This window comes from Stenella coeruleoalba (assembly GCF_951394435.1).
Source record: "Stenella coeruleoalba genome assembly, chromosome: 17".
NCBI lineage: Eukaryota > Metazoa > Chordata > Mammalia > Artiodactyla > Delphinidae > Stenella > Stenella coeruleoalba.
The window spans coordinates 37,457,330-37,479,111 of NC_137163.1; the positions used below are offsets into that span (position 1 = coordinate 37,457,330).

General features: G+C 42.3%; 2 protein-coding genes across 2 annotated transcripts in view; one reads left to right on the forward strand and one right to left on the reverse strand.

Moving 5' to 3' along the window:
* RIDA (reactive intermediate imine deaminase A) overlaps positions 1 to 7,656 on the forward strand; it is a 26,499-nt gene extending 18,843 nt beyond the window's left edge. The window contains exon 7 of the transcript XR_013824589.1: positions 7,467 to 7,656. The gene's annotated coding sequence lies outside the window, so the exon portion shown is untranslated. The remainder of the gene's footprint in view (positions 1 to 7,466) is intronic.
* ERICH5 (glutamate rich 5) lies at positions 1,591 to 20,263 on the reverse strand (the record flags this gene model as incomplete). Its single annotated transcript, XM_079901748.1, has 3 exons — positions 19,969 to 20,263; positions 3,216 to 4,121; positions 1,591 to 1,727 (listed from the first exon to the last, which is right to left on the reverse strand). The coding sequence occupies exons 1-3, from the start codon at positions 20,024 to 20,026 to the stop codon at positions 1,591 to 1,593; spliced, it is 1,101 nt and encodes a 366-aa protein (XP_079757874.1). The 5' UTR covers positions 20,027 to 20,263.
* Between the last annotated feature and the right edge of the window lie 1,519 nt (positions 20,264 to 21,782).

The following is a 21,782-nucleotide window of genomic DNA, read 5'->3' on the forward strand; positions in this document are numbered from 1 at the left end:
CAGGCGGACTCTCAACCACTGCGCCACCAGGGAAGCCCTATATTCTTTTTTAATGAATTAAGTGTAAATGGGAACACTTGGTATTTATTATTCATTTATTGATTCGACAAATACTTATCAAGCACCTATCATGTCCCATTAAAAGAGCTAAATGCATGAATTCAAAGACACATAAAACAATCCTTGTTCTCAATCAAATCACAACCCAGCTTCTTTACTTTGCAGGAAGGATGAAGTCACCTACTCAAGTAACTCCTCTTGTTGGCTACCTCAACTCTTTAAAGTCAGAAACATACACTAACATTAAAATCAGAGTAAGGATGATAATTCTTCCCTCTATCCTATATTCTTAAAATCAATTACATCATCTTAAGAGTCAGTTTAATATAGAAGCTAAAGTAAAAATAGTCTAGTTAATTCATCTGAGCAGTTATCTTTAAACTACATATGTACAAATAAGATAAAGATATAAAATGTTTCCAGAATATAACTCTATCCTGATATTCATAAACACAAGGCACTCCTTGGTGGGCAAGATTGCTATCATTATTATTATTCACATATCATCGTTTACCAAGATCCCTTGGCAACTTTGGAGGGATACTTGAAAAGGGACTTTCTGTGGTGTGTCATTTTAACACAAAGGAGATAGTATAAATGGTTTTTAAATCCTGATTTTTCAGCTCTTTTCCACATCTAAAGCCTAATATTAAATCAGTAATCTTAAAAAAAAAAATAGGGCCCAAGGAATAGACTCCACACAGGCAACAAATCTAGGTTTTAATTCTTGCTGTTTGTTGCCTCTGAAATATATTTAAAAGTCAGTTAATTTAAAATACCTTTAATGTCGGTCAAAAGGATAACACCAATTGAAACACCTCACCTAAGTATAAAATCACTAGATGATTCAAAATGGCACATAAAACATGTATAACCTTTCACTGTGAAAATGCCTAATCTTATAACAGCACCAGAGTCTGCATTCCTTTACGAAGAATTTTGTTACCATATTTAATACACCACGATCAATAAGCATGTATGGTAGTAGATAGACTTAAGGTGAGAAGGTAATTAGATGACATACTTTCCCAGGTTCCCACCAGCTCTAAATTCTGTGATAGGAAAGAAATACTACGTATAGTTTGCCCGGTTATTGTTGATCATTCTTACTCCATCCTAATTCCAACTGTATGACTTTATTATCATGAGCTCCCTAAAATCTGCTAACTCCTTTCTCCGGCCACCTATACTTAAAGGTTTATACTTTCTTTTGGGGTCTCATTTTCTACACTGAATGGACCCATTGCCACAGTGGAGAAAACACCCTCACACTCTTAAACGAACATATACCCTAGTTGGTATTGGCTCTAGCTATTGTAGTTTTCTTCTTCTTTTTTTTTTTTTTTGTAGTTTTGAATTGTAAGTAGCTAGAAAAACTGTTCACAGCTTAGCAGTTTTATGGAACAATGTAATCAAGAACATGATAACCACACTCCTTGTATAAAACACGTAGATGTTGAAAGATAAGATCTGTAACCACAAACTTCACTGCCGCTTTCTGTCTTCTCTGTTATAATACGCTGTGTCCGTTCACCCTTCCATCACCATACCTATATACGGGGCTGCTGAAAGACCCACAGCTTCTCCCGTTTCTTCTTCTTTTGTTTCAGCCCCTTCACTTACTTTCTCATTCTCCACGTCTGTTTCAACCTTTTCTCCTGTTTCACCTGGAAAAGTAATCAAAGGTGATATTAAGAGATACTTGTTTAGCATTAGCAACAAAGTGCCCCGCAGCTGGTTTCCAAGGCGGGCAGCTCTTGCTCTTTAGGTCTAGACAGTAAGTTTCTCTGGTGGTGTCAAGAAAGGCAATTGCCCTGGGTCTCTCACATCCTCGGAGTGGCCCATGCCACTTACCATTTCCGAGTCTTCGCATTTTCTTATATAAAATCAGGATGCAGAATTACCCAAGAAAGACAGTAGAACATATTACAAATAGAAAGTTCCATTTACATTTAATTCAAAATGTGTTCTATGGGTGCCCAGAAAGCGTCTTGTTTGGTCATTCTGGTGTTTAAAGAAAACAATCATTGAACTTTTAAAGAGTTTAAACATTTAAAAGCCTGGCCATTGCACATACAAATTTTTCCCTAAGAAGTCACTTTGGGCAACACTGGTCCCCGTGCTTTGAGTGGAGCCCAGAAGCAGCTGCCTCTTTTGATAGGATGGTGCTCCTGTTAACCAAGGTGCCCGGGGCTTCCCACAGCATTACATGTGCCCCTCACTTCACCCGCTGTCATTATCCTAGGCCCTAAAGACTTGAGTTTGCCAACCCTGATCTAACAAATATATACCTTTACTAGCTTCTCCCTTGTTATTCCCAGAGCACTTTTATATACCTTCACTAAAGCACTTACCTCAGTAGACTGTAGTATTTTGTTTAATTCTGCCTTCTCCCTGCTAGACTGTGAGCCCCTTGAGAACAGGGACTAACCCATTATTCCTGCAGCTAGCAGATGATTAGACACTCAAAAACTGCTGCATTAACTAATGAGAGAATTAAAAAACAGATGAATGTTTCATTTAATTATACTGTAGGGTGAAGCCAAAATTTACCAAAATGTAAATCCTGCCCTAGAAGAATTTTTTTTTATTATGAACAGTATAGATACCATTTGCTTTATACTGGTAAAGTACATTAAAAAAAACACCATTTGCTAAGACATAGTACATTTCTCTAGTCTTCTAATAAAGATAAAAAGACTATAGGAGGACAGGAGCAGGCTGACAGTAATTTTCTAAGGATGAGAGTGCAAAGATGAAAGTGACACTCTAAGAGGCATTATTTGTGTGTTCTTTCATTAAAAAGTCAGTTCCTCCACTGACCATCTTTAATTTGTATCCTCATGCCATACATGGGGCCTGATGAAGAGTGAACTCGGAAAAATTCAGAAATTTAACATTCCTTCAATATTCCATTTTATTCAACAATGAAGCTCTAGGTTACAAATCTGGACACAGACTATGCTTTAGAAAATTTGTGCCAGAAAGTCAAATGCCTGCTTTTCAAGTATGGAATCCTTTTTGGTTTGGGTCAAATGAACTTCAACCACTGAAACAGAGACTAGAGGGGCTGTGTCAGCCACCCCTGTCCCCCAGAGATGATCTTTTCTGGAGCACACCTAAACAACCTGAATCTGTGACAGCATGACTTTTACCTTCAACGTGTTGGTCCTCTTCGTTAGCATGAATATTCCTGGCCGTTTCCACATTTGCCCCTGTCTCTAGAATTTCTGCTGGGTGTTCCATGTTTCCAACTATTCTTTCAGGTTGGATCTGCTCCATGTTTCCTGGACCTTCAGGAGTTTTATGGAGCGAATCATCCTTGACAGCTGTTTCCATAAGCTGGCTTCTGTCTGATACTTCTGGTGTTCCATTCTCTCTGGGAATCATCTCTAGAAGTTGGGACTGGTCATCTTCTCCCAGTGTTTCTTGAAGTTGCTGCTTTTCAGCTGTTTCCACAAGCTGACTTCCTTCCAATAGTTCTGGAGATTCCGTCTCCTTGGGAACTGTTTCTGGGAGTTGGGACTGTTCATCCGTCCCCATAGCTTCTTGAGATTGTAGCTCTCTAGTTGCTTCCAGAGGTGGAATTTTCTCAGCTGTTCCTAGGGGTGTCATCTCTCCGGCAGCTTGTGGATTCTCAGGACCTTCCACTGCTCCAGGAGAGTCCCTCTCTCCCGCTGTCCTCAGAGGTTGACTCTTAGCTTCTGCTCCTAAAGCTTCGGTCTCAGTGTTTCCTTTAAAAGGCTGAGCCTCTGTCACTGCTTCCACGTCCTTCTTCTTTTCTCCTGCTCCTGGAGTATCATCTTTGCCACCTGGCTGAGGTGACCCAGACTCCTTCAGTCCCTTAAGAGGCTGAGTTTCCTCTGTGGATCCTGGTGGGTCTGCAGCATCCTTTGCCAGGGGCTGTTCATGGAGGGATTTAACACCATTAGCTGTAGACACAGCTGAAATCTTGAGCTTTTCTAGTCGAGGAAGGCTTTCGTTTTGTACCTTGCCATATAAAGTAGATTCTCTTCCCAGTGTGCGTGGTTTTGGTTGGACAAAGCAGGACTCACTTTCTTCTGTGGTTGAAAAATACATATTTGAAGTTACTTTTTATCATTCATTTGAAAAGAAAAAAATACAAATTCTTGTTTAGTTTCTATCCTGAGAAAGTGTATTGCTATCAAGAAGTAGATTTAACAGTTCAAGACAGTCCTGGGTACAGTACAGTTGAGTACAGAGAGGCCATACCATGACCCTAACATGCCCTAAGTCAAATCTTTTTAGTGTTTTCAGCTCAGATACCTAGTCTTAAGCATGAAGATCCCCCAAAATCACAGGTTTTCTTCCTGTTTGTTCTTGTGCACCTTCTCATGACTCCAGTCCCATATTCTAATTTAGTACCCTTTGTTTCCTCATGCTCTTTCCTCTGCCCCACCCTTTCTCCTCCTTAGGCATGGTAGAAGATTTTATAGCCCAAGAAGTGGTCCTTGGGCTGCTAGAGAGGTCTTACCTTCCCCCTAAAGCAGAATGGCCCTCAGTGAAAGGAAAGGGTCCCATGACAGAGAAGCCCCACTAGGTCAAAACTAAGATGTCTGGGAGAGAAAGTGGCAGGCACAGTCCAGCCTGAGTTTCATTTCATTTGGGGGTCCTGGTTAGAAGAGAAATCAAGAGAGAGTTGGGAAACATGCATTTTAATTCTGGCTCTTCCCCCAACTGTGTGACCTTGGGAACTTAGCTCCCAATAATCATATCTACAAAATGGCAGTGAATCTGTCTCTCTTACCTACGTCAGAGTTGCAAGAGGCATCATATCACATTAAACAATGAATGCATAAGTGCCCTCTGGACAATTTAAGAAAGCAACGTGGCAACATGTTTATACTCTTTGACCCAGTGATCCTACTTCTGGAAATTTACCCTAAAAGCAGAAACTTCAGGGAAATGCTCTGGGGGAAAGTATATCATCCCAGTATTCTTTATAACAGCAAAATCTGGAAAACAACTTAAAAGTCTAATAAATTGGGGGAAAGATCAATAATCCATTGGGTGGAATATTATTGTGCCATGAAAAAGATGATTATGAAGACCATATGCTAAAATAATAAAATAATTATTATATAATAAGTTAAAAAATCAGCACTCCCAGTTGGGTTAATCAAATAAAATAATGGATATAAAGTGTATATTAGCATAAGGTCTGCTGTGCAACTGTGTGCTCAATAAGTTAGCTATCAATTTTATATACAGTATGATTATAGCAATGTTGATCATTGGAAAGGAGAAAGACAGGAAAAGCAAACAGAGGGGGAGATACTGGAAGAAAATAAACCAGCATGTTAAAATGGGCCTCTAGGTGATATATTTCCTCTTCTACCTTTTTTTCCCCAAAGATAATTTTTCATCTTTTCTTGTTCTTTTTTTCCCTAAGTTACCCCTGACCCCAGCTATATATGCATATCGTTTAAAGAGTTACCTGCTTATTTAATGTAAGTTAAGACATACAACTAAGACTCAGGTCTGCTCTCTCTTTTCCCCTTCTCTAGGGTCAAATTTAGCTGTCTGGGAGGGATACTTTTTTTTCCTGTATCTCTAAGTGAATTGCTACTTCATTATTTTTTAGTTTGGGCATTTCAACTAACTCCCACTATGGAAAATAAAGACTTAGCTCTTTTTTTCCGCACCTCCATCATCCTTCACCCTCTCCCATTACACATTCACATTTCCTTTCAATTCAGTAATTGCATATTAGTAATGATTTAAGATAGTAATCATGAGACTTCCCAGGTGTTCCAGTGGTTAAAAATCCGCCTTCCAATGCAGGGGACGCGGGTTCGATCCCTGCTCGGGGGACTAAGATCCCACGTGCTGTGGGGCAACTTAGCCTGTACACTCTGGAGCCTGCACGCTGCAATGGAATATCCCACATGCCGCAACAAAGATTCCACATGCCGCAACTAAGACCCGATGCAGCCAAATACATGAATAAATAAATTTTTTTAAAAAATAAAATACAATAGTAATCATGTTGTAATTTGGGTTATATCGATATTCAGTTATATGTACACATAATGAATATGTCTGCTACGAAGAACTGAGCCATGTAGTAAACTATTACTTGTGTAAATAAGTTTTAGTTTGTTTTTCCCGAATTAGTAACTGTCATGGATCTTCACGTCCTTAGTTTATGTATTCTCATTACTTCATTTCACTGCCAATTGTTTCTCTTTTTAATACATTTATTCACATCAAATAGTCTCCCACCCTACCTCTGCGACTGTGTTTGAATCCCCCAGTGGAAAGGAATTAGAGCCCGAAGCCGGAGAAGCAGAGTTCAGAGAGGATTTTGTGAGACACAGGACACAGGCTGTGGGCCTGGGGTCCAGAGCTGGGAGGAGGACTAGCCTTCGCCTCCCCCTCCAGCCTCATTATGCACGAAGCCTTCAAATTAATAGCACAGAAGGCAACTTAACAGAAGCAATTTCTCAGGTCTATAAAGAAATTCATTATGACAAGATAATTCATTTAGATACCACACAAAGGATGTTTAGGCGATGGCTGCGTTAGGGAATTGACAAGGAAATGTATTATTATGCTAATCACAGATGTCTGCCGAATTATATTTTCTGCTAAAATAGTTATTACAGTGATCAGTACTGTCAGTTAAATGAGACGAATGATTTTCATCCAGCTGTGCCAGCTGTGGGTGCATTCGATCGTCATCATTCTTCTAGAGCAGAAAGCTTGAAGGAAAAAATGTGTTGACACACCCAAATCATAGCCACTCAATTTTATATTTTGAAAAATATATTATGCTATCAGGCTAAGTCAAGTTTTTTTCCCCTAAAACCAAAAGCTTTGTGAAAATTTATTTATACACAAATGGTGTCTTAAGTTTCCAAAGGATCTATCAATTTTTGCCATAACTAGAACGTTGATGCCCATGATCACAGTATCGATTTTCATTCTTATGTACTTTTTCTAATCTTACTGGCATACGTGAAGTAGAGAAATGTCCTCACCATATAATATTCTTATACTGTAACCTGAAAATAGTCAACCAAGCTGGGAAATATTACAGAAGAAGTCACTGTCTCTAACATTTTTCTGAGGTAGCCCCAAAAGCTAAAACATCTTTAAAATGATCACCAAAAATTAGAGAAAATGCAAAAAGTGTAGTGACACACTCATTGTGTAATTCATGTTGATTAACTGCACTCTGAATTTTGAAATAAGTGTATTTTGGAGTTAATAACTCCTCACTAATCACTCAGTAGTTCTTTTTCCTATGTGATAGAAGAGAGTAATCTGCTCTAAAAGGGAGGACAGAGATCTTATGATCTTGAAAATGACACCTCCAATGTACTAGGTTGGAATCCTCATTCTTCCACTTACTAGCCTTGTTAAGCCTCTTTGTGCCTCAGTTTCATCACCTGTAGAGTGGGAAGAGGAGCGGTCGAGCTGTTGTGAGGATTACACGAGTTAATACCTGGAAAACACCAGCACAGCGACTGGCACCCCCTGAACGCCAAGCAAGCTAGCCATGGAGAGCGTTACACTTCACCTGCCAGCCCTAGCAAGGAAGAGACCGTGGTGGACACACAGAAAGGGAAGGTAATTCCATTCATCCTAATCCTGGTACCTTTCTCTGAGCCTATTCAGAAAAAAAGAAAGATCAGAGTCAATACATGAAAAGGGTTGGAAAACAAACGGTTGTTTCAAACCCTCTCTCAGAGGACACAATACTATAGACTACAGTGACCACAAAACTTCCTTTCTTATGCTTCGGAATGTTTTTATCTCCAGCTGCTGAGGGAAGTACAATTTGGGGATCCATCTGGGCTCCTTCCTCTTCAGCTGGAGCAGGACATTCCAGACTGTTCTGATGTTCAGTGTGACCCCTCATCCCATCATTTACTTAACTGTGCAACATGGACAAGTTACGAAACTCTCTGGACCTGGTTTCCTTATCTATCAAGTGGGGATATTATCTTTGCCTTTCAGGCTTGTTAGGGTCATTGATAATTCTGAGGTGATATGTGTGTGATTACTCAACATGGTATGTGACATGAGAAGGTACTCAGTAAACAGGGACGCAGCCAACGGCTCTGCGGGTTTCTCAATGCATGGGGTGTGTCCCGCTGAAGGGGCAAGGGAGAGATGAACTCCAGCCTGTGTGCACCAGCAAGGTTGCATGCATCAGGGGTGGGAAGGGCAGCGTTTTCTGATTTCATAAAGGTCCTCTGTGGGTTAGCAGTAGCCCAGTAGTAGTCAATAAATTATAGCTAATTTAGCAACAGAAAGAATGAACTGCAACATTAAAGAGCTTGGATAAACAGTCCCCTAAACACTGTAGAGTTGTCACTGTTGACCTATAAAATTCTGTTGTTACTAATGGTAAGTTTTAAATCATGATTGTTGATAGAGAGTGAAGTAGTATTCATGTCAGCCATGATTTGACCGGATTTGACTGGCATTAAAAAAGGCCACTGTTAGCTTTTATATAAACAAATATGTTTCATTCTGTTTGTTGGCTTTAATTTCGTTTATTCATCAAGTATTGATCAAGTGCCCACTATATGCCTGCTCTGGGCTAAGCACAAGGGTTACAGCAGTTAACAAGGAAGATCTGGTCCTCGCCATCCTAGACTTTACTGTCTGCAAGGATTTTCAAATAATAGCTACTTCCCTTATTAAGCACAGCTTGGTACCTACGCACGACCTCTTACCCAAGGGTCTCCACGCTCTGTCCATGTGGTTTTGTGAATCCCCAGGATAACTCCTTGAGGTGGAAGAAGGTTCTACACCATTTCTTCTAGCACTCTAACTTGAAAAGCAGTGAGATCTTTTGTTCAAAAACAGGAGACATTTTATGCCTAATCTGTATTTTTATGTAATAAATATTGTGGACAGATGCATTGTTTCCACACCCGAAGTTGTTTAAGGATGTGACTGTTTTCTGAACCCTACATTTTATCAAATCATACACTGCTCTGGGCCTAATCCTTCGGTGCTCATTATCTCTCTTGATTCTGTTGTAAATTGATCCCTGCACAAATTTGTTGTGACAGCTGAACTAACAGAACCCTTGTTGCAAGCACCATTGTGATAGGCACACAAAGAAATTAAATACTAGGCAACATTACAGAAGGGATTAGAACCAGAACTAACATACCTGAAATTCACATTATGGTGGAAGCTTTTCTACTCAGTTCATTACCCTAATCAAAAATGAAAAGTTTCTACCCAGCAAGGAGAAAAACTTGAGGTCAATATTTCCTAATCCATGGCTAGGGCACATCAGCCATCCCAAAGACCTCACTGGATTGTCTGCTGAGTTTTCTAGAGAATCAATGAGAAAGGGCATCCTGGTATTTTCCCTTGCTGCCACCATTTCTAGGTAATGGGTTACTCTTTGCTGCGGCGCACAGGCTTCTCGTTGCGGTGGCTTCTCTTGTTGTGGAGCACGGGCTCTAGGCGCGCAGAGGAGTCAGTAACTGTGGCACGCAAGGTCAGTAGTTGTGACTCGCAGGCTCTAGAGCTCAGGCTCAGTAGTTGTGCCACACGGGCTTAGCTGCTCTGCGGCATGTGGGATCTTCCCGGACCAAGGATCAAACCCGTGTCCCCTGCATTGGCAGGCGGATTCCCAACCACTGTGCCACCAGGGAAGTCCCTAAAATTAGTTTTGATATCACAAGGTAAATGCAATAAAGTTTGAAGGTAAATCTAATTTTGAAATTTAACTACAGAGTAACAAGAACATGTAGTTGGAAAGATACTTCTGGAATACTTGATAAGTACACATGGAGATGGGGGGCTTCTGCCTAGGGGAGAGGCTGACATTGAAGAGCTACAGAGCCAGTCATCAAACATAACAAATAGTCACCGCCTTCAGATATGATTTTCTAGTTTCATTTTCTTTGGTTTCTTCTAGACTCCCATCAGATAAACTCTTATTTCAAAAAAGGTATTTTACAGTGATTGCATAAAACATTTTAAAAATTATCCACAGTATTTGTACTAAAAAAGGCAAGTTTCATTGATTGATGGTCATTATTGGCACATGGGAATCCAACATTTGAGCAGAAATCCAGTCTACACAATCAAAGACTCGTCAGTGAACAAGGAAAAAGAGAGAGAAAGTGAAGATTATGTCTCTGATATGTATAAATCGTGACACTTCACCAACCTAAACAGGCCTCGCCCATGATGCTTCACTAGGAACAAGAGTGGCTAACATTTATTGAGGCACTGTGCCTAGAGCTTTACAGGGATTATCTCATTCAATCTTCCCAACAACTCCACAAGGTAAGTCCATTATTATCTCCATTATATAGTTGAGGAAATACGGCACAGAAAGATTAAGAACATTTATCCGGGAAGGGTGCACAGTTCGGAGTAGCAGAGCTCAGATGTGAGCCAAAGGAAGTGTGATCCTACTTGGAAGATTTAGGCGCTTTAAAGCAAATTGTGGTTCCAGAACCTGCACCATCAGTATTACCTGGGCGGTTTTTGGGTTTTGTTTTAGTGTTGACTCACAGGCCCACGCCCAGATCCACTGAACCAAAATCAGTATTTTTAATAAGATCCCCAGATAGTTAGCTTATCTGTGGCAGCACTCTGGGTTTATCAGGGAAAGGCATGATGGGAGTAGTTAGGAGAGACTAAAGTGGATGACAAACACACAGAACTGATGGGTGTGGGTGTCCCGTGTTCTCCGCAGGCAGTGCTGCCCATCTTTAAACATTGGGTATGGTCTCTGTCCTCACGCTAGCATGCCATGGCAACACAAGAGATGAGGTGAGTATATTGCTGCAGCAATGAAGCAAGGGCCAGAGCTGATCTAAGTGAGCTCCATACCGGGGAGCAAGATTTTTCTCAAGCTTCCTCATGTTCCAGAACTGGCTGGGTTTGCTAAGCCTCCACCTTGGCTAAAAGACAAAGAGGTCTTCTAATTTCTCATCTGAAATGAAGGTTAATACTCGCTGCGCCTCGCTCTCTAAGGGCTCTGAGCAAGCGGCTCCACCGGTGCTCTTATTGGTGGCTGTTCTCCCGGCTCAGCCACTGTGTCTGTGCCTCACTCCATCACGGTGCAGAGTACAAAGGTGCCTGTGGCCAAGAGCGGGTGTCTGTGCTCAAGAAGGGAGTATTCCCATTAGCAGTTAGCAAGTCTGTGGCTGGGATGGAATACTTAAATTTTGCAACAGAGCAGTCAGAGTCACACCAGACATTTGGACCTCAAGTCTGGGTGGTTAGTGTACCCTGAGAGCCCCCCAGAAAAAGCAGCGGGCAGACCAAGTAGGATTGTGAGCCCAGGTCTTTCAGCTGACCGCTGCTACTGCTCTCTCAGGTTAGGGATCCACATGCAATTCAGATGACTTTGCTGCCATGGTTAGTACAGATCACATTAAGGGAAGTGAGGGGGGGCTTCCCTGGTGGCGCAGTGGTTAAGAATCCGCCTGCCAATGCAGGGACACAGGTTCGAGCCCTGGTCCGGGAAGATCCCACATGCTGCGGAGCAACTAAGCCCATGCGCCACAACAAGAGAAGCCACTGCAATGAGAAGCCTGCTCACCGCAACTAGAGAAAGCCCACGCACAGCAAGGAAGACCCAACGCAGCCAAAAAATAAACAAATTAATAAATTAAGTAAATTTAAAAATAAATAAAGTATGGACTTTGGTTCATAATAATAAATCAAGCTTGGTTAATTTCTTGTGACTGTACCCTACTAATGTAAGATGTTAATAATAGGGGAAAGTGGATGTGGACTATATGGGAACTTTCTGTACTATCTTCATAATTTTTCTGTAAATCTAAAACAATTCTAAAATCAAGTCTCTTTTTAAAAAATTATAGTAGCAAAAGTACAGGAGCAAGTAACCTAGCAAAATAAGCTCTAGAAGCCTTAGAAAAATGTTCATAAAACTTGGGCCATTCACATAACCGCTTTTGTGATTTTTGAATATTTTTGTACCACTTGTGCTATTACTGACAGTATTTTTGTCACTTTCCTTTAACACATTTACTAAAAAGAAAAAAGCTCAGAAAATCAACAGATTCAGATCTAGACCTTGATCTTGAGGGAAAAAACAAAACTTGATCTTGGAAAAGCAATAAAAATTGAGATTTACTAAAATTGATATTAATTGATCATTTTTATTGAGGACTTACTAGACAATATTCTAAGCCAGGGGTCAGCAAATTTTTTTCTGTCAAGGGACTGACAGATGGTAAATATTTTCAGCTTTGCCAGGCATAGGGTCATTATTGCAACTACTCAACTCTGTCATCTGTCATCGTAGTGAGAAAGCAGCCTTAGACGATGTGTAAGTGAATGGGCATGTCTGTGTTACAATAAAACTTTATTTACAAAAACAGGTGGTGGGCTGGTTTGGCCAGCAGGCCAGTTTGCCAATCCCTGGTGTAGGCAATATTTAGGTTCCATTTAGTTCCATTAGTGTACTATAGGTACACTATAGTATTAAATCATTTATTCCTCAGAACAACTCTATGAAATAGGAACTACTGTTAATCCTATTTTACAGATGACATCACTGAGGCATAAAGAGGTTGAGTGGCTCAAAGTCACACAACTAATAAATGATCCTGAACCATGATTTAGACCCAGACAGTCAACTCCAGACCCACATTTTAAATTGGAACTCTATACTGTCTCTTAGTATGTTGAAATTCTCGCTTTCACGTGTGCCCCCCACATCTTTCTCTCTCTCTCACACACACACAAACACACACACACTAATTCAAGGTGTACAGGTGATTATAGCCTCTCACAACCATCTAGTCCGTAAAGGACTTCCCTGGTGGCACAGTGGTTAAGAATCCGCCTGCCAATGCAGGGGACATGGGTTCGAGCCCTGCTCTGGGAAGATCCCACACGTCACAGAGCAACTAAGCCCGTGCACCACAACTACTGAGCCAGCGCTCTAGAGCCCGCGAGCCACAACTACTGAGCCCATGTGCCACAACTACTGAAGCTGGCACGCCTAGAGCCCGTGCTCTGCAACAAGAGAAGCCACCGCAATGAGAAACCCGCGCACCACAACGAAGAGTAGGCCCCGCACACCGCAACTAGAGAAAGCTGAGCACAGCAACGAAGACCCAATGCAACCAAAAATAAAAATAAATTAAAGAAAAACAAAAAACCATCTAGTCTGTAGAGGCTACTCCAGGGCAAACAAAGGAAAAGGAGATTAGCCAAAGGAAACTATGCAGTTCCTATCAGTCTTAGGAAAATGGAAAAGGATAAGAATAAGGAGGGGAAAAAAGTTCCTTATCATTACCAATGACAGTGAGAAAGAAGCAAGGAGGGCGGTTTGGGGAGGACATTTCAACAGAGGTCCTCAGTGGGATGGCTGAAGGCAAATGTTCTCTCTCAGTAAGAGAAACTACTAGTGAAAGCAATAGAGCAGTTGGAAGGCCTAGCCCAGGGCTTCCCATCTCTTTAATGTCACCAGCACACATAGAATATGGTATTTGTGCAGCACACGGGGCACATGGAGAAAGCTGTACCCAGAGGGCTCGGACCATCCCGACCCTGCCTCCCTAGAGGCTGGGAGGAAGGCTGGCACACTGGATCCCATGCTCACAGGCTGGGAAGCTCTGATACATACAGCACAGGGACAAATGTATTTCTGTCACCAAAAATAGACTAGAGCAGCATTAGCTGGGCAAGGCTGAGAAGATAGATGAAGCAGGGCGGTCTGCAAAGGGTGGAATGTTCTCATCCTGCAGGGACCCTTTAGGACTGGGTTTTAAAGAAAAGCTGCTTGTTGGAGAAAGCAGAAAGGGCCTTTTCACTGAGTATAAAGACAAACACATTACAGGCTTGAAAAAGTATTGTCCCCGAATGAGTGTCCTGGTGAAAGAGGCAGACAATTAATTGATAGGAAAAAAAAAACTTGATTTGATGGTACATCCTTATGACTGTAGGGGAAGAAAGCAGATCGCAAGGGCCTTTCTTTTAGTGAAGAGGAAGCAGGTCTATCACTGACCCCCAGGGGCCTGGCATGGGGGGACCTGGGGGAGAGGAAGTTGGAACAGCCACAAAGGAGCAGGCCGAGGCTGGGGGCTCAGGTCGTAGAGAAGCCTTGTTGAGCAGCCTCTTGACTGAGAGTCATTTCAATCTTTAGCCTATGAAGTCAAGTTCATTTTATACTTATCTGTCTTACGCGATGTTAATTGGTGCTATTTTGATGTCCACTTTGAATTATACTGTCATGGCCATAGAGTAAATTGTATATAAATGAAATGTGACCTTCGGTGACCTGGAAAATATATAGATAGGGCAGAGATGTCATGATGCTTCTTGTATCTTTATACATCTTGCCTCTCCTACTTAATGTTCATTTGGACCTGTCACTTATCTAAACGGGCCTAATATGAATCTGCTCATCTCAAAGCAGGTAAAGCCATACAGATTTGAAAGTCGAGAAGTGTTTGGTAGGAATAAAGAGCATGTTATCAGGCCTCGGGGGCTTTTGTCTTATTAGAAAAGCCAGGCTGGAGGAGAGGCCCAAAGACTGTTGATTGTGTCGTCTGAGAAAAGAGGGTCATCTCTCTTGGATGTGGGGCTACGGCCACACAGTCACCACGTCACCAGAGCCCAGTCCAGTAGTCCTGGGGACCCTACAGCCCCTTGGGCCCTTCCACAGAGAAGAAAATGGTGTCAGCTGAACTTGACCCCATGACACAGGTTGCCCTTTCTTTTCTCCATCTCCAATGACCACCCTTGTTTCTGAGTACGCTAGCACCACCTGGCTTATTTCACTCACCTTCATAAAGCGTAATGCCTACGGCGTTTTAGCTGTTAGAAACAATGTGAGGCTTTATGGTTTGGATTTTTGGGGTTCCCCCCCCCCGCAATCTTCATCCTTAAAGGGATGAAGCTCTGACATCCTTGAATACACACAAAAGAATGATCTCTAGCACCTGATGGCAATTCCCAAGGAAGGGTTTAAGGAATGTGAACGACAGCAACAGCTCCGGGACTGTAAGGAAGCTTCTGAGGCCATCATGATACTTCCCTGACATTAACACTCACTTGGAGAGCTATATTCTGATATTTCGCTTTAAAAAAACAAAATCATTACCTGTACTACCTACACTTATATACACCGGGATTCGAAGCCTGGCCAAGTTTGATGGTTTTTTTAATCAGTTTTGGTGAGCCTTTCAGGAACCCTCACAAGTATTCGTTTTTTATTTTAAACTTGATGTTGTAAAACATTAACACAAAAGGGAAAGAGTGAAAGTGTACATGTGAGCTGGAATGTGCGGCAATCTTACAGAAGAATGATTTCATAGAACACAATAAAGCTTTGTTTTGCTGTGTTGATCTTTTCCTGCATGACTAGGAGAGTCTCTTCACAACCCAACCCTGTCTTCTCAAGTCCATCTCGGCCAATGTTACTTTCCAGTCTTTGTTATTCCATGGGTCCTGATGCCTACTCTCCCTCTGCTTTTTCCAGTAGTACTCTCATCCCCCTGAATCCCCATCTCCATCAGTCCATCCATTTACCCAACCACCCCCTCAAGAGATATGGATTGCATTTCTCCTTCGTGGACAGCCACATGACGAGTTCTAGCAGAACCAGGACAGGACCCAGATGGAACTGGAGTTTGTGAAAAGAACAAGAGCTTTGGAGGCACACACATTGGGCTTAAGCCCCAGGTCCATCACTTACTAGCTCTGAGACCTTGGGCAAGTTACCTATCCTCCCTAAGCTGCAGTTTTCTAGCTGTACTTGGTGAAACTAAGGCTCTTATGGGGATTACATGAGATTATGAGCTAAAGTATCTGAAACCAACTGGGTGCTCCTACCTTGTCTCCTGATTTCTGCTCCATGTTCATGTTTTGATGAGGTTGCACTAATGTCAAAAGCCTTCAATTTTAGAAAAAGATGTATTATGTTGTTGATGAGAGTGTAATTTGGTACAACCCTTATGGAAAGCATTTAGGCAGTTAGCTCTCAAAATTATAAATGTGCATACCCTTTGACCTAGTAATGCCACCTCTGGGAAATGGTCTTACAGTTATGCTTGCATACTTTCAAAATGATGTATGTGTAAAGGAATTCACTGCAGTCTTGTTTGCAATGGAAAAGACTGGAAACAAATCAAATGCCCCTTGCTGGCGGTCTGGGTAAATAAATTACACAACGGATTCTTAAACGAGGGTAAAAAAGGAGAAAGAAGTACTCTATATTATAGAGAGATTATAGAAAGAACTTCATATTTTTAGCTGAAAGAACAAGGTAAAGAATAATGGGTATAATACACTATATTTTATGAATAAAGATGGGAGAGGGAAATACTATTTGCAGTATATAAAGAAACTTTGGAACAATATACAAAAAAAAAAAGAAAACCTAATAAAAGTATTTACCCATGGCTGTGATTGGAACTAAGCAGATGGTGGGGCTAGGGTGGGAGGTATACTTTTCACTGTACGCGTTTTTCAAATGTTTTCAATTTTTTGAACCACGCACATAGTTCTTATATTCCATTGTAATTAGCTCTATGTAATAATCAGGCCCACCACAAAGACTTACTGAGCATTCTCTGTGCCAAGCTCTAGAGGTGACACAAAGACATACAAGACTCAGTCCAGAGACTTCTAGCACTTGAATGAAAGTGATCCCATTTATATAATATGTGTATGCCAGAAAAGCCTATAAAACTCATTTTAATGCTAATGATGTTTGTTCTTCAATTACAAAGAAGTGTTTGTCTACTTAGGACTGAAATGTCACTGTGTGAAAATATTGGTTGATGACTGAAGGTATTTCTACAGTACAAAGATCAATTCACATAACTGTGAAATTCAACCCTCTTCCTATTACCTAGGCAGTGTGGACTCCAAGCAGCTAGTGAGAGTTCAGATAAGAACAAACACATGATTACAGCTGTCAGTGGAAATGTACACATTAACCTAGCAAAGAATTTGTCAATAATTACCATCTGTTTACTCTGTCCACATTGTTGCTTAAGCTATAAAATCTCAGGAAGAAGTCTGCCAGAAACGGATGGCATTTATATTAGGAAAGAGTGGAACAGTAATCACACCTAGAGGCAGGGGGCTGGTAGCACAGGGAGGAAGGTTCAGATGCCAAAGACCTGGAAACCTTTGGGTCCATTAATGTCTATGAAGTCAACAGAATCTCTGTGTTCAGACTCATCAGTTCCTCAAGGCACTGAAAGGAATAAAAATTGTCCTAATATGTAGAACATGCTTCCATGAACACAAGAAATTCCAAATTCAATCTGTCTAGTTGTCCTTTGGAAAAGAAAAGCCTCTTTTCTCACACATTTCAGGGCATTCAGTAAAAATCTATGTGTGACTACCACTTACTAGGCTCTGTTCTTCACTTTGAGTAGCACTGGATAATTATTTACACCAGAGGCCAGTCTCTACCTCTGTCCTCGTCCCCTCCCCCCCACATCTCTTTCCCTAGTGAGTCATCTTTTGGAGGTGATGGAAAGCAGCTCAGTGGGATTCGGTGTCTGATGGGTCAGAGCAAATGTCTGCATGCAATCAATAGTATGGACTATTCCTATTCAGCCTAACAGCTACCTGACCAGTAGTAACTATCTGATTCGTTGGAGCCCAGAAAATAAGTATTATACCTCCATATTTTAGTGTTACAGGATTTTAGAGCTGTAAGAGATCTTAGAGGTAATCTAGTCCAAGCCATTATTTTATGATGCTTTTGCTTCTAGGCTAATACTGCACTATGTATAACAGTTCTTAAGCCAGTTACAGAAAATTGTTAGGCGGAACTGTACAAACAGAAATCCAGTCTACAGGCTAGTTGATGTATTTTAGCTTTAACTCATGGAGTTCTAAGGTTGATATTGTGAATTTTAAAAGAATCTCTTATGATATGAAGATTATCTGTAGCTCTATGGGAGGGCACAGGAAACTTCTCTACATCTATGTAGCTGCTGAAAATATCTCTAAGGCTAAATGTCCTCCAAATATTCCTAGTTTAAACTTGGAAGCAAATATAAACTTCATATTTTACTGACTCATACTTAGGGATAAATATTTTACTTGTGATAATATTTATTATATTTATATCATATGACTATATTATGTGCATGTACTATAATATTTCTATAATAAACTCTATTATACTATTAAATTAAATTTATTAAATTATAATAAATACTCTATTATACTTTACTATATTTCTTTTGTTGTTTGCATAGTGGATGACCACACACCTAATGGGGAACCAGAGTGATTTGAGACAAAAACAGGTTTAAATCTAGTTATCACAAACTGGTTTAAGGAGGAAAAGAACAGATGAAAGGTCAAGTTCTAGAATCACAGTACCTGAGTTCAAAGCCCAGCTCTGACTCTCAAGGAGCCCCGCAACCTTGGACAAATTATTTACTCTTCTCTGTAAAATGGGGATGAGCATAATACTTAGTCAAAGCATTGTTATAAGGATTAAATGAAGTAATTCATTCAACAACCATGTACCAAGCATTGTTAAGCACTGGGGGTACAGTGAGTAAATGCATGTAGGGGACATTTAATAACCTTGGACTATTTTTATCTAAAAGCACATAAACACAGGCTTAGGGTTGTATACGGAATTTAAGGAAGTTGTGAGCTACAGAAACAGGAATGAATTATTTATGGGGCCTCCAAGACCATGGAGTTGAAATGCTAATGAACATACAATAGTATCTGATTACAAGAGAGTACTGTCTGAGGATCAGAAGCAAAATACACCTGTTGATGGATTCGAGATGTGCATCGAGCAATTTATGCAGTGTATTAATTGATTTTCTATGCAACTGGTTGTTACTCGTTTTAACACTTCTTTCAGAACAACATCTGCGAAAACTTAGAACAGCAATGAAAGCATGAATAAAAAATGAAACGGTGTGACTCATGTGGATGTTATTTATACTGGCGATAAAATGTTTTTTAAAACAAGGTTACTAAAAAAAAAAAGACAAGGTTACTCATTCTTTTCTGAGAGGATTAAAAAACCCTTCCATCCGTTGGACACTTCTGTCCCTCCCCAAGAGTAACATTCCCTACAATCATTTGTTTAACTTGTTTGTTGTCTGTCTCTTCCAACCTCAACCCCCAAGAGTAGGGTCACTTACATTGAATACCTTCAGCATCTAGCCAAGCACCCGGCTGTTATACAGTAGACACTTAGATAACACGTTGAATTTCTATATAGGATTCAGTGAAGACCACTTTTTTTATCACATGCATATTCGTCAAGAAATACTTAAGTCAAAGATAGAGGAAAATGTATCTGACCTCTTTAAAAGTGCAGGAACCGGGGCTTCCCTAATGGCGCAGTGGTTGAGAGTCCGCCTGCCCATGCAGGGGACGCGGGTTCGTGCCCCGGTCCGGGAGGATGCCACGTGCCGCGGAGCGGCGGGGCCCGTGAGCCATGGCTGCTGAGCCTGCGCATCCGGAGCCTGTGCTCCGCAACGGGAGAGGCCACAACAGTGAGAGGCCCGCGTACCGCAAAAAAAAAAGTGCAGGAACCTATTTGATGGAGTAATCTGAAATCTCGTACGTTTAAGGGATTAACAGCAGTTATCATCAATTGAGGAAATTCCGCCTCTGTTGAAGAGAACGCTGTGGCTGACCGCGTTAGGGATTTCAGGCGAACTCCCCGCGCTCACACCCCCCAGCAGGGCCTTCCCACGCCTGGACTCTCGCGGGGGGCAACGTGCGCGGCGGAGCGCGCGGGAACCGCCGCATCCTGGGGCACAGCAGCGCCGCTCCGGGTTCCACTCGCATCCTCAGGGAGGAGCTGCCCCCTGCCGGGCCGCCTCGGCACGAGACGCACCTGACGGACACCCGGGGAGCAAACGACCCGAAGCCCGAGGCCCGGGCGGGGGTGGGGCCGGGTCCCCTGCTCACCGCTGCGGGGCCTGATGCCGTCGCCGGCCTTGTTGAGGGCGCTGCTGGAGCAGCCCATCGCGGGCAGGAGGGCGCCCGGCGGGCGAGCTTGGCCCCCGTCCCAGCTCCGCGCGGGCTTGGGTCCCCGAGTCCGGATCCCGCGCGAACCGCTGCCTCAGCACCAGTTCCTCCGACTTCGCGCGGCCGCTCCCGAGGCTGCAGAGCGCAAGCCTGGAAAGGAAAGCGAGCCGCTCGCTGGGGGAAGGAGCCAGGGTGGGGACAGCAAGGACGCAGAAGAGGACAGAGACGAGGAAGGAGCCAGGTAGGGAGAAGGTGGAGAGGGTGGGAAAGGCAGAGAGGAAAAGGGCTTCAGCAGCGACAGGGATGATGTCAGGGAGAGAGAGGGCGAAGGCCTGGGAGGGCTCATCTGAATCATCGCGAAATCTCTGGGGAGGGGAGGAGGCGATTGTAGCCAGTGGTATTGATTGGTGACTAGATTTGTGATGACAGTCTTCTTACATAACTTCAGTATTGTTACCACAAGGAAGTTTAACGTTGATAACATACTATTTAATCCACTCTCTCTTCGGGTGTGGTCAATTGTCCAACTCAGGACCACACTTTGCATTTAGGTGTCGTGCCTCTCTTGTTTGCTTTAACGAACTAAAGTAGTTCATCAGTCTTTCTTCGTCTTTCGTTTCTTGTTTTGTTTTGTTTTTTCTTTGTTTTGAGAACAGGCCATTTATTTTGTAGAAAGTTTCTGTTTGAGTCTGATGTTTCCTCATGATTGTTTTCAGGTGATGCAGTTTTGTCTGGAATGGGCAGACGTTAGTTGTCTGTGGATTCATATAAAGGGGCACATGATGTTAGTTTGCCCTATTATTGGTGATATAACTTTTTGCTGCGTGCGGGCTTTCTCTAGGTGCGGCAAGCAGGGGCTACTCTTTTTTTTTTTTTTTTTTTTTTTTTGCGGTACGCGGGCCTCTCCCTGCTGTGGCCTCTCCCGTTACGGAGCACAGGCTCCGGACGCGCAGGCTCAGCGGCCATGGCTCACGGGCCCAACCGCTCCGCGGCATGTGGGATCTTCCCGGACCGGGGCACGAACCCGCGTCCCCTGCATCGGCAGGCGGACTCTCAACCACTGCGCCACCAGGGAAGCCTCCTAATCTCCTTTTCTTATAAGGACACCAGTCTTATTGGATTGACATCATTTTACCTTAATTACCTCTATAAAGGCCCTAGCTTCAAACACAGCCACATTATAAGGTATAGGGAGTTAGAGCTCCAACATACAAATTTGGTGGGGACACGATCAGCTCATAACACCATCATTATTTATTTTGATGCTCAAATTGCCTAAAATTTGTCATATTTCCCTCTATGGGTCATGGGGTACACAGCTATGGACATTACCATATATTTAAAGGTCTCTCCCTCCCTCCCTCCCTTCATTCCCATCTTCCCTTCTCCTCCCCCTCCCGATGCTGTCTCTATTCTCTCTCTCCATCTTCCGCTCCCTCTCCCTTCTGCAGCGCAAGCCTGATGAAGCCTTGGCCATCCAGCAGTCGGTTCACAAATCCCTTGGTAGGAAGAGGAGACTGGGTATCTTTGAGGAAGTACGCTTCATAACATTACAAATATGTACTGTGATTCTTCTCCTTACCTTCTACCTGGGGTTACAAGGAAAGAGAAGTACTTTGAAAGTGGCTAATGATTTGGCTGGATTCCAAGTCAAGAACTGAGAATACAGGATTTGTGCCAGGAAGTTTAAAGGAGGAATGTGGATGGACCTTTCTGAATAAGCCTAGATTTGGGAAATATTTCTCATATAAATG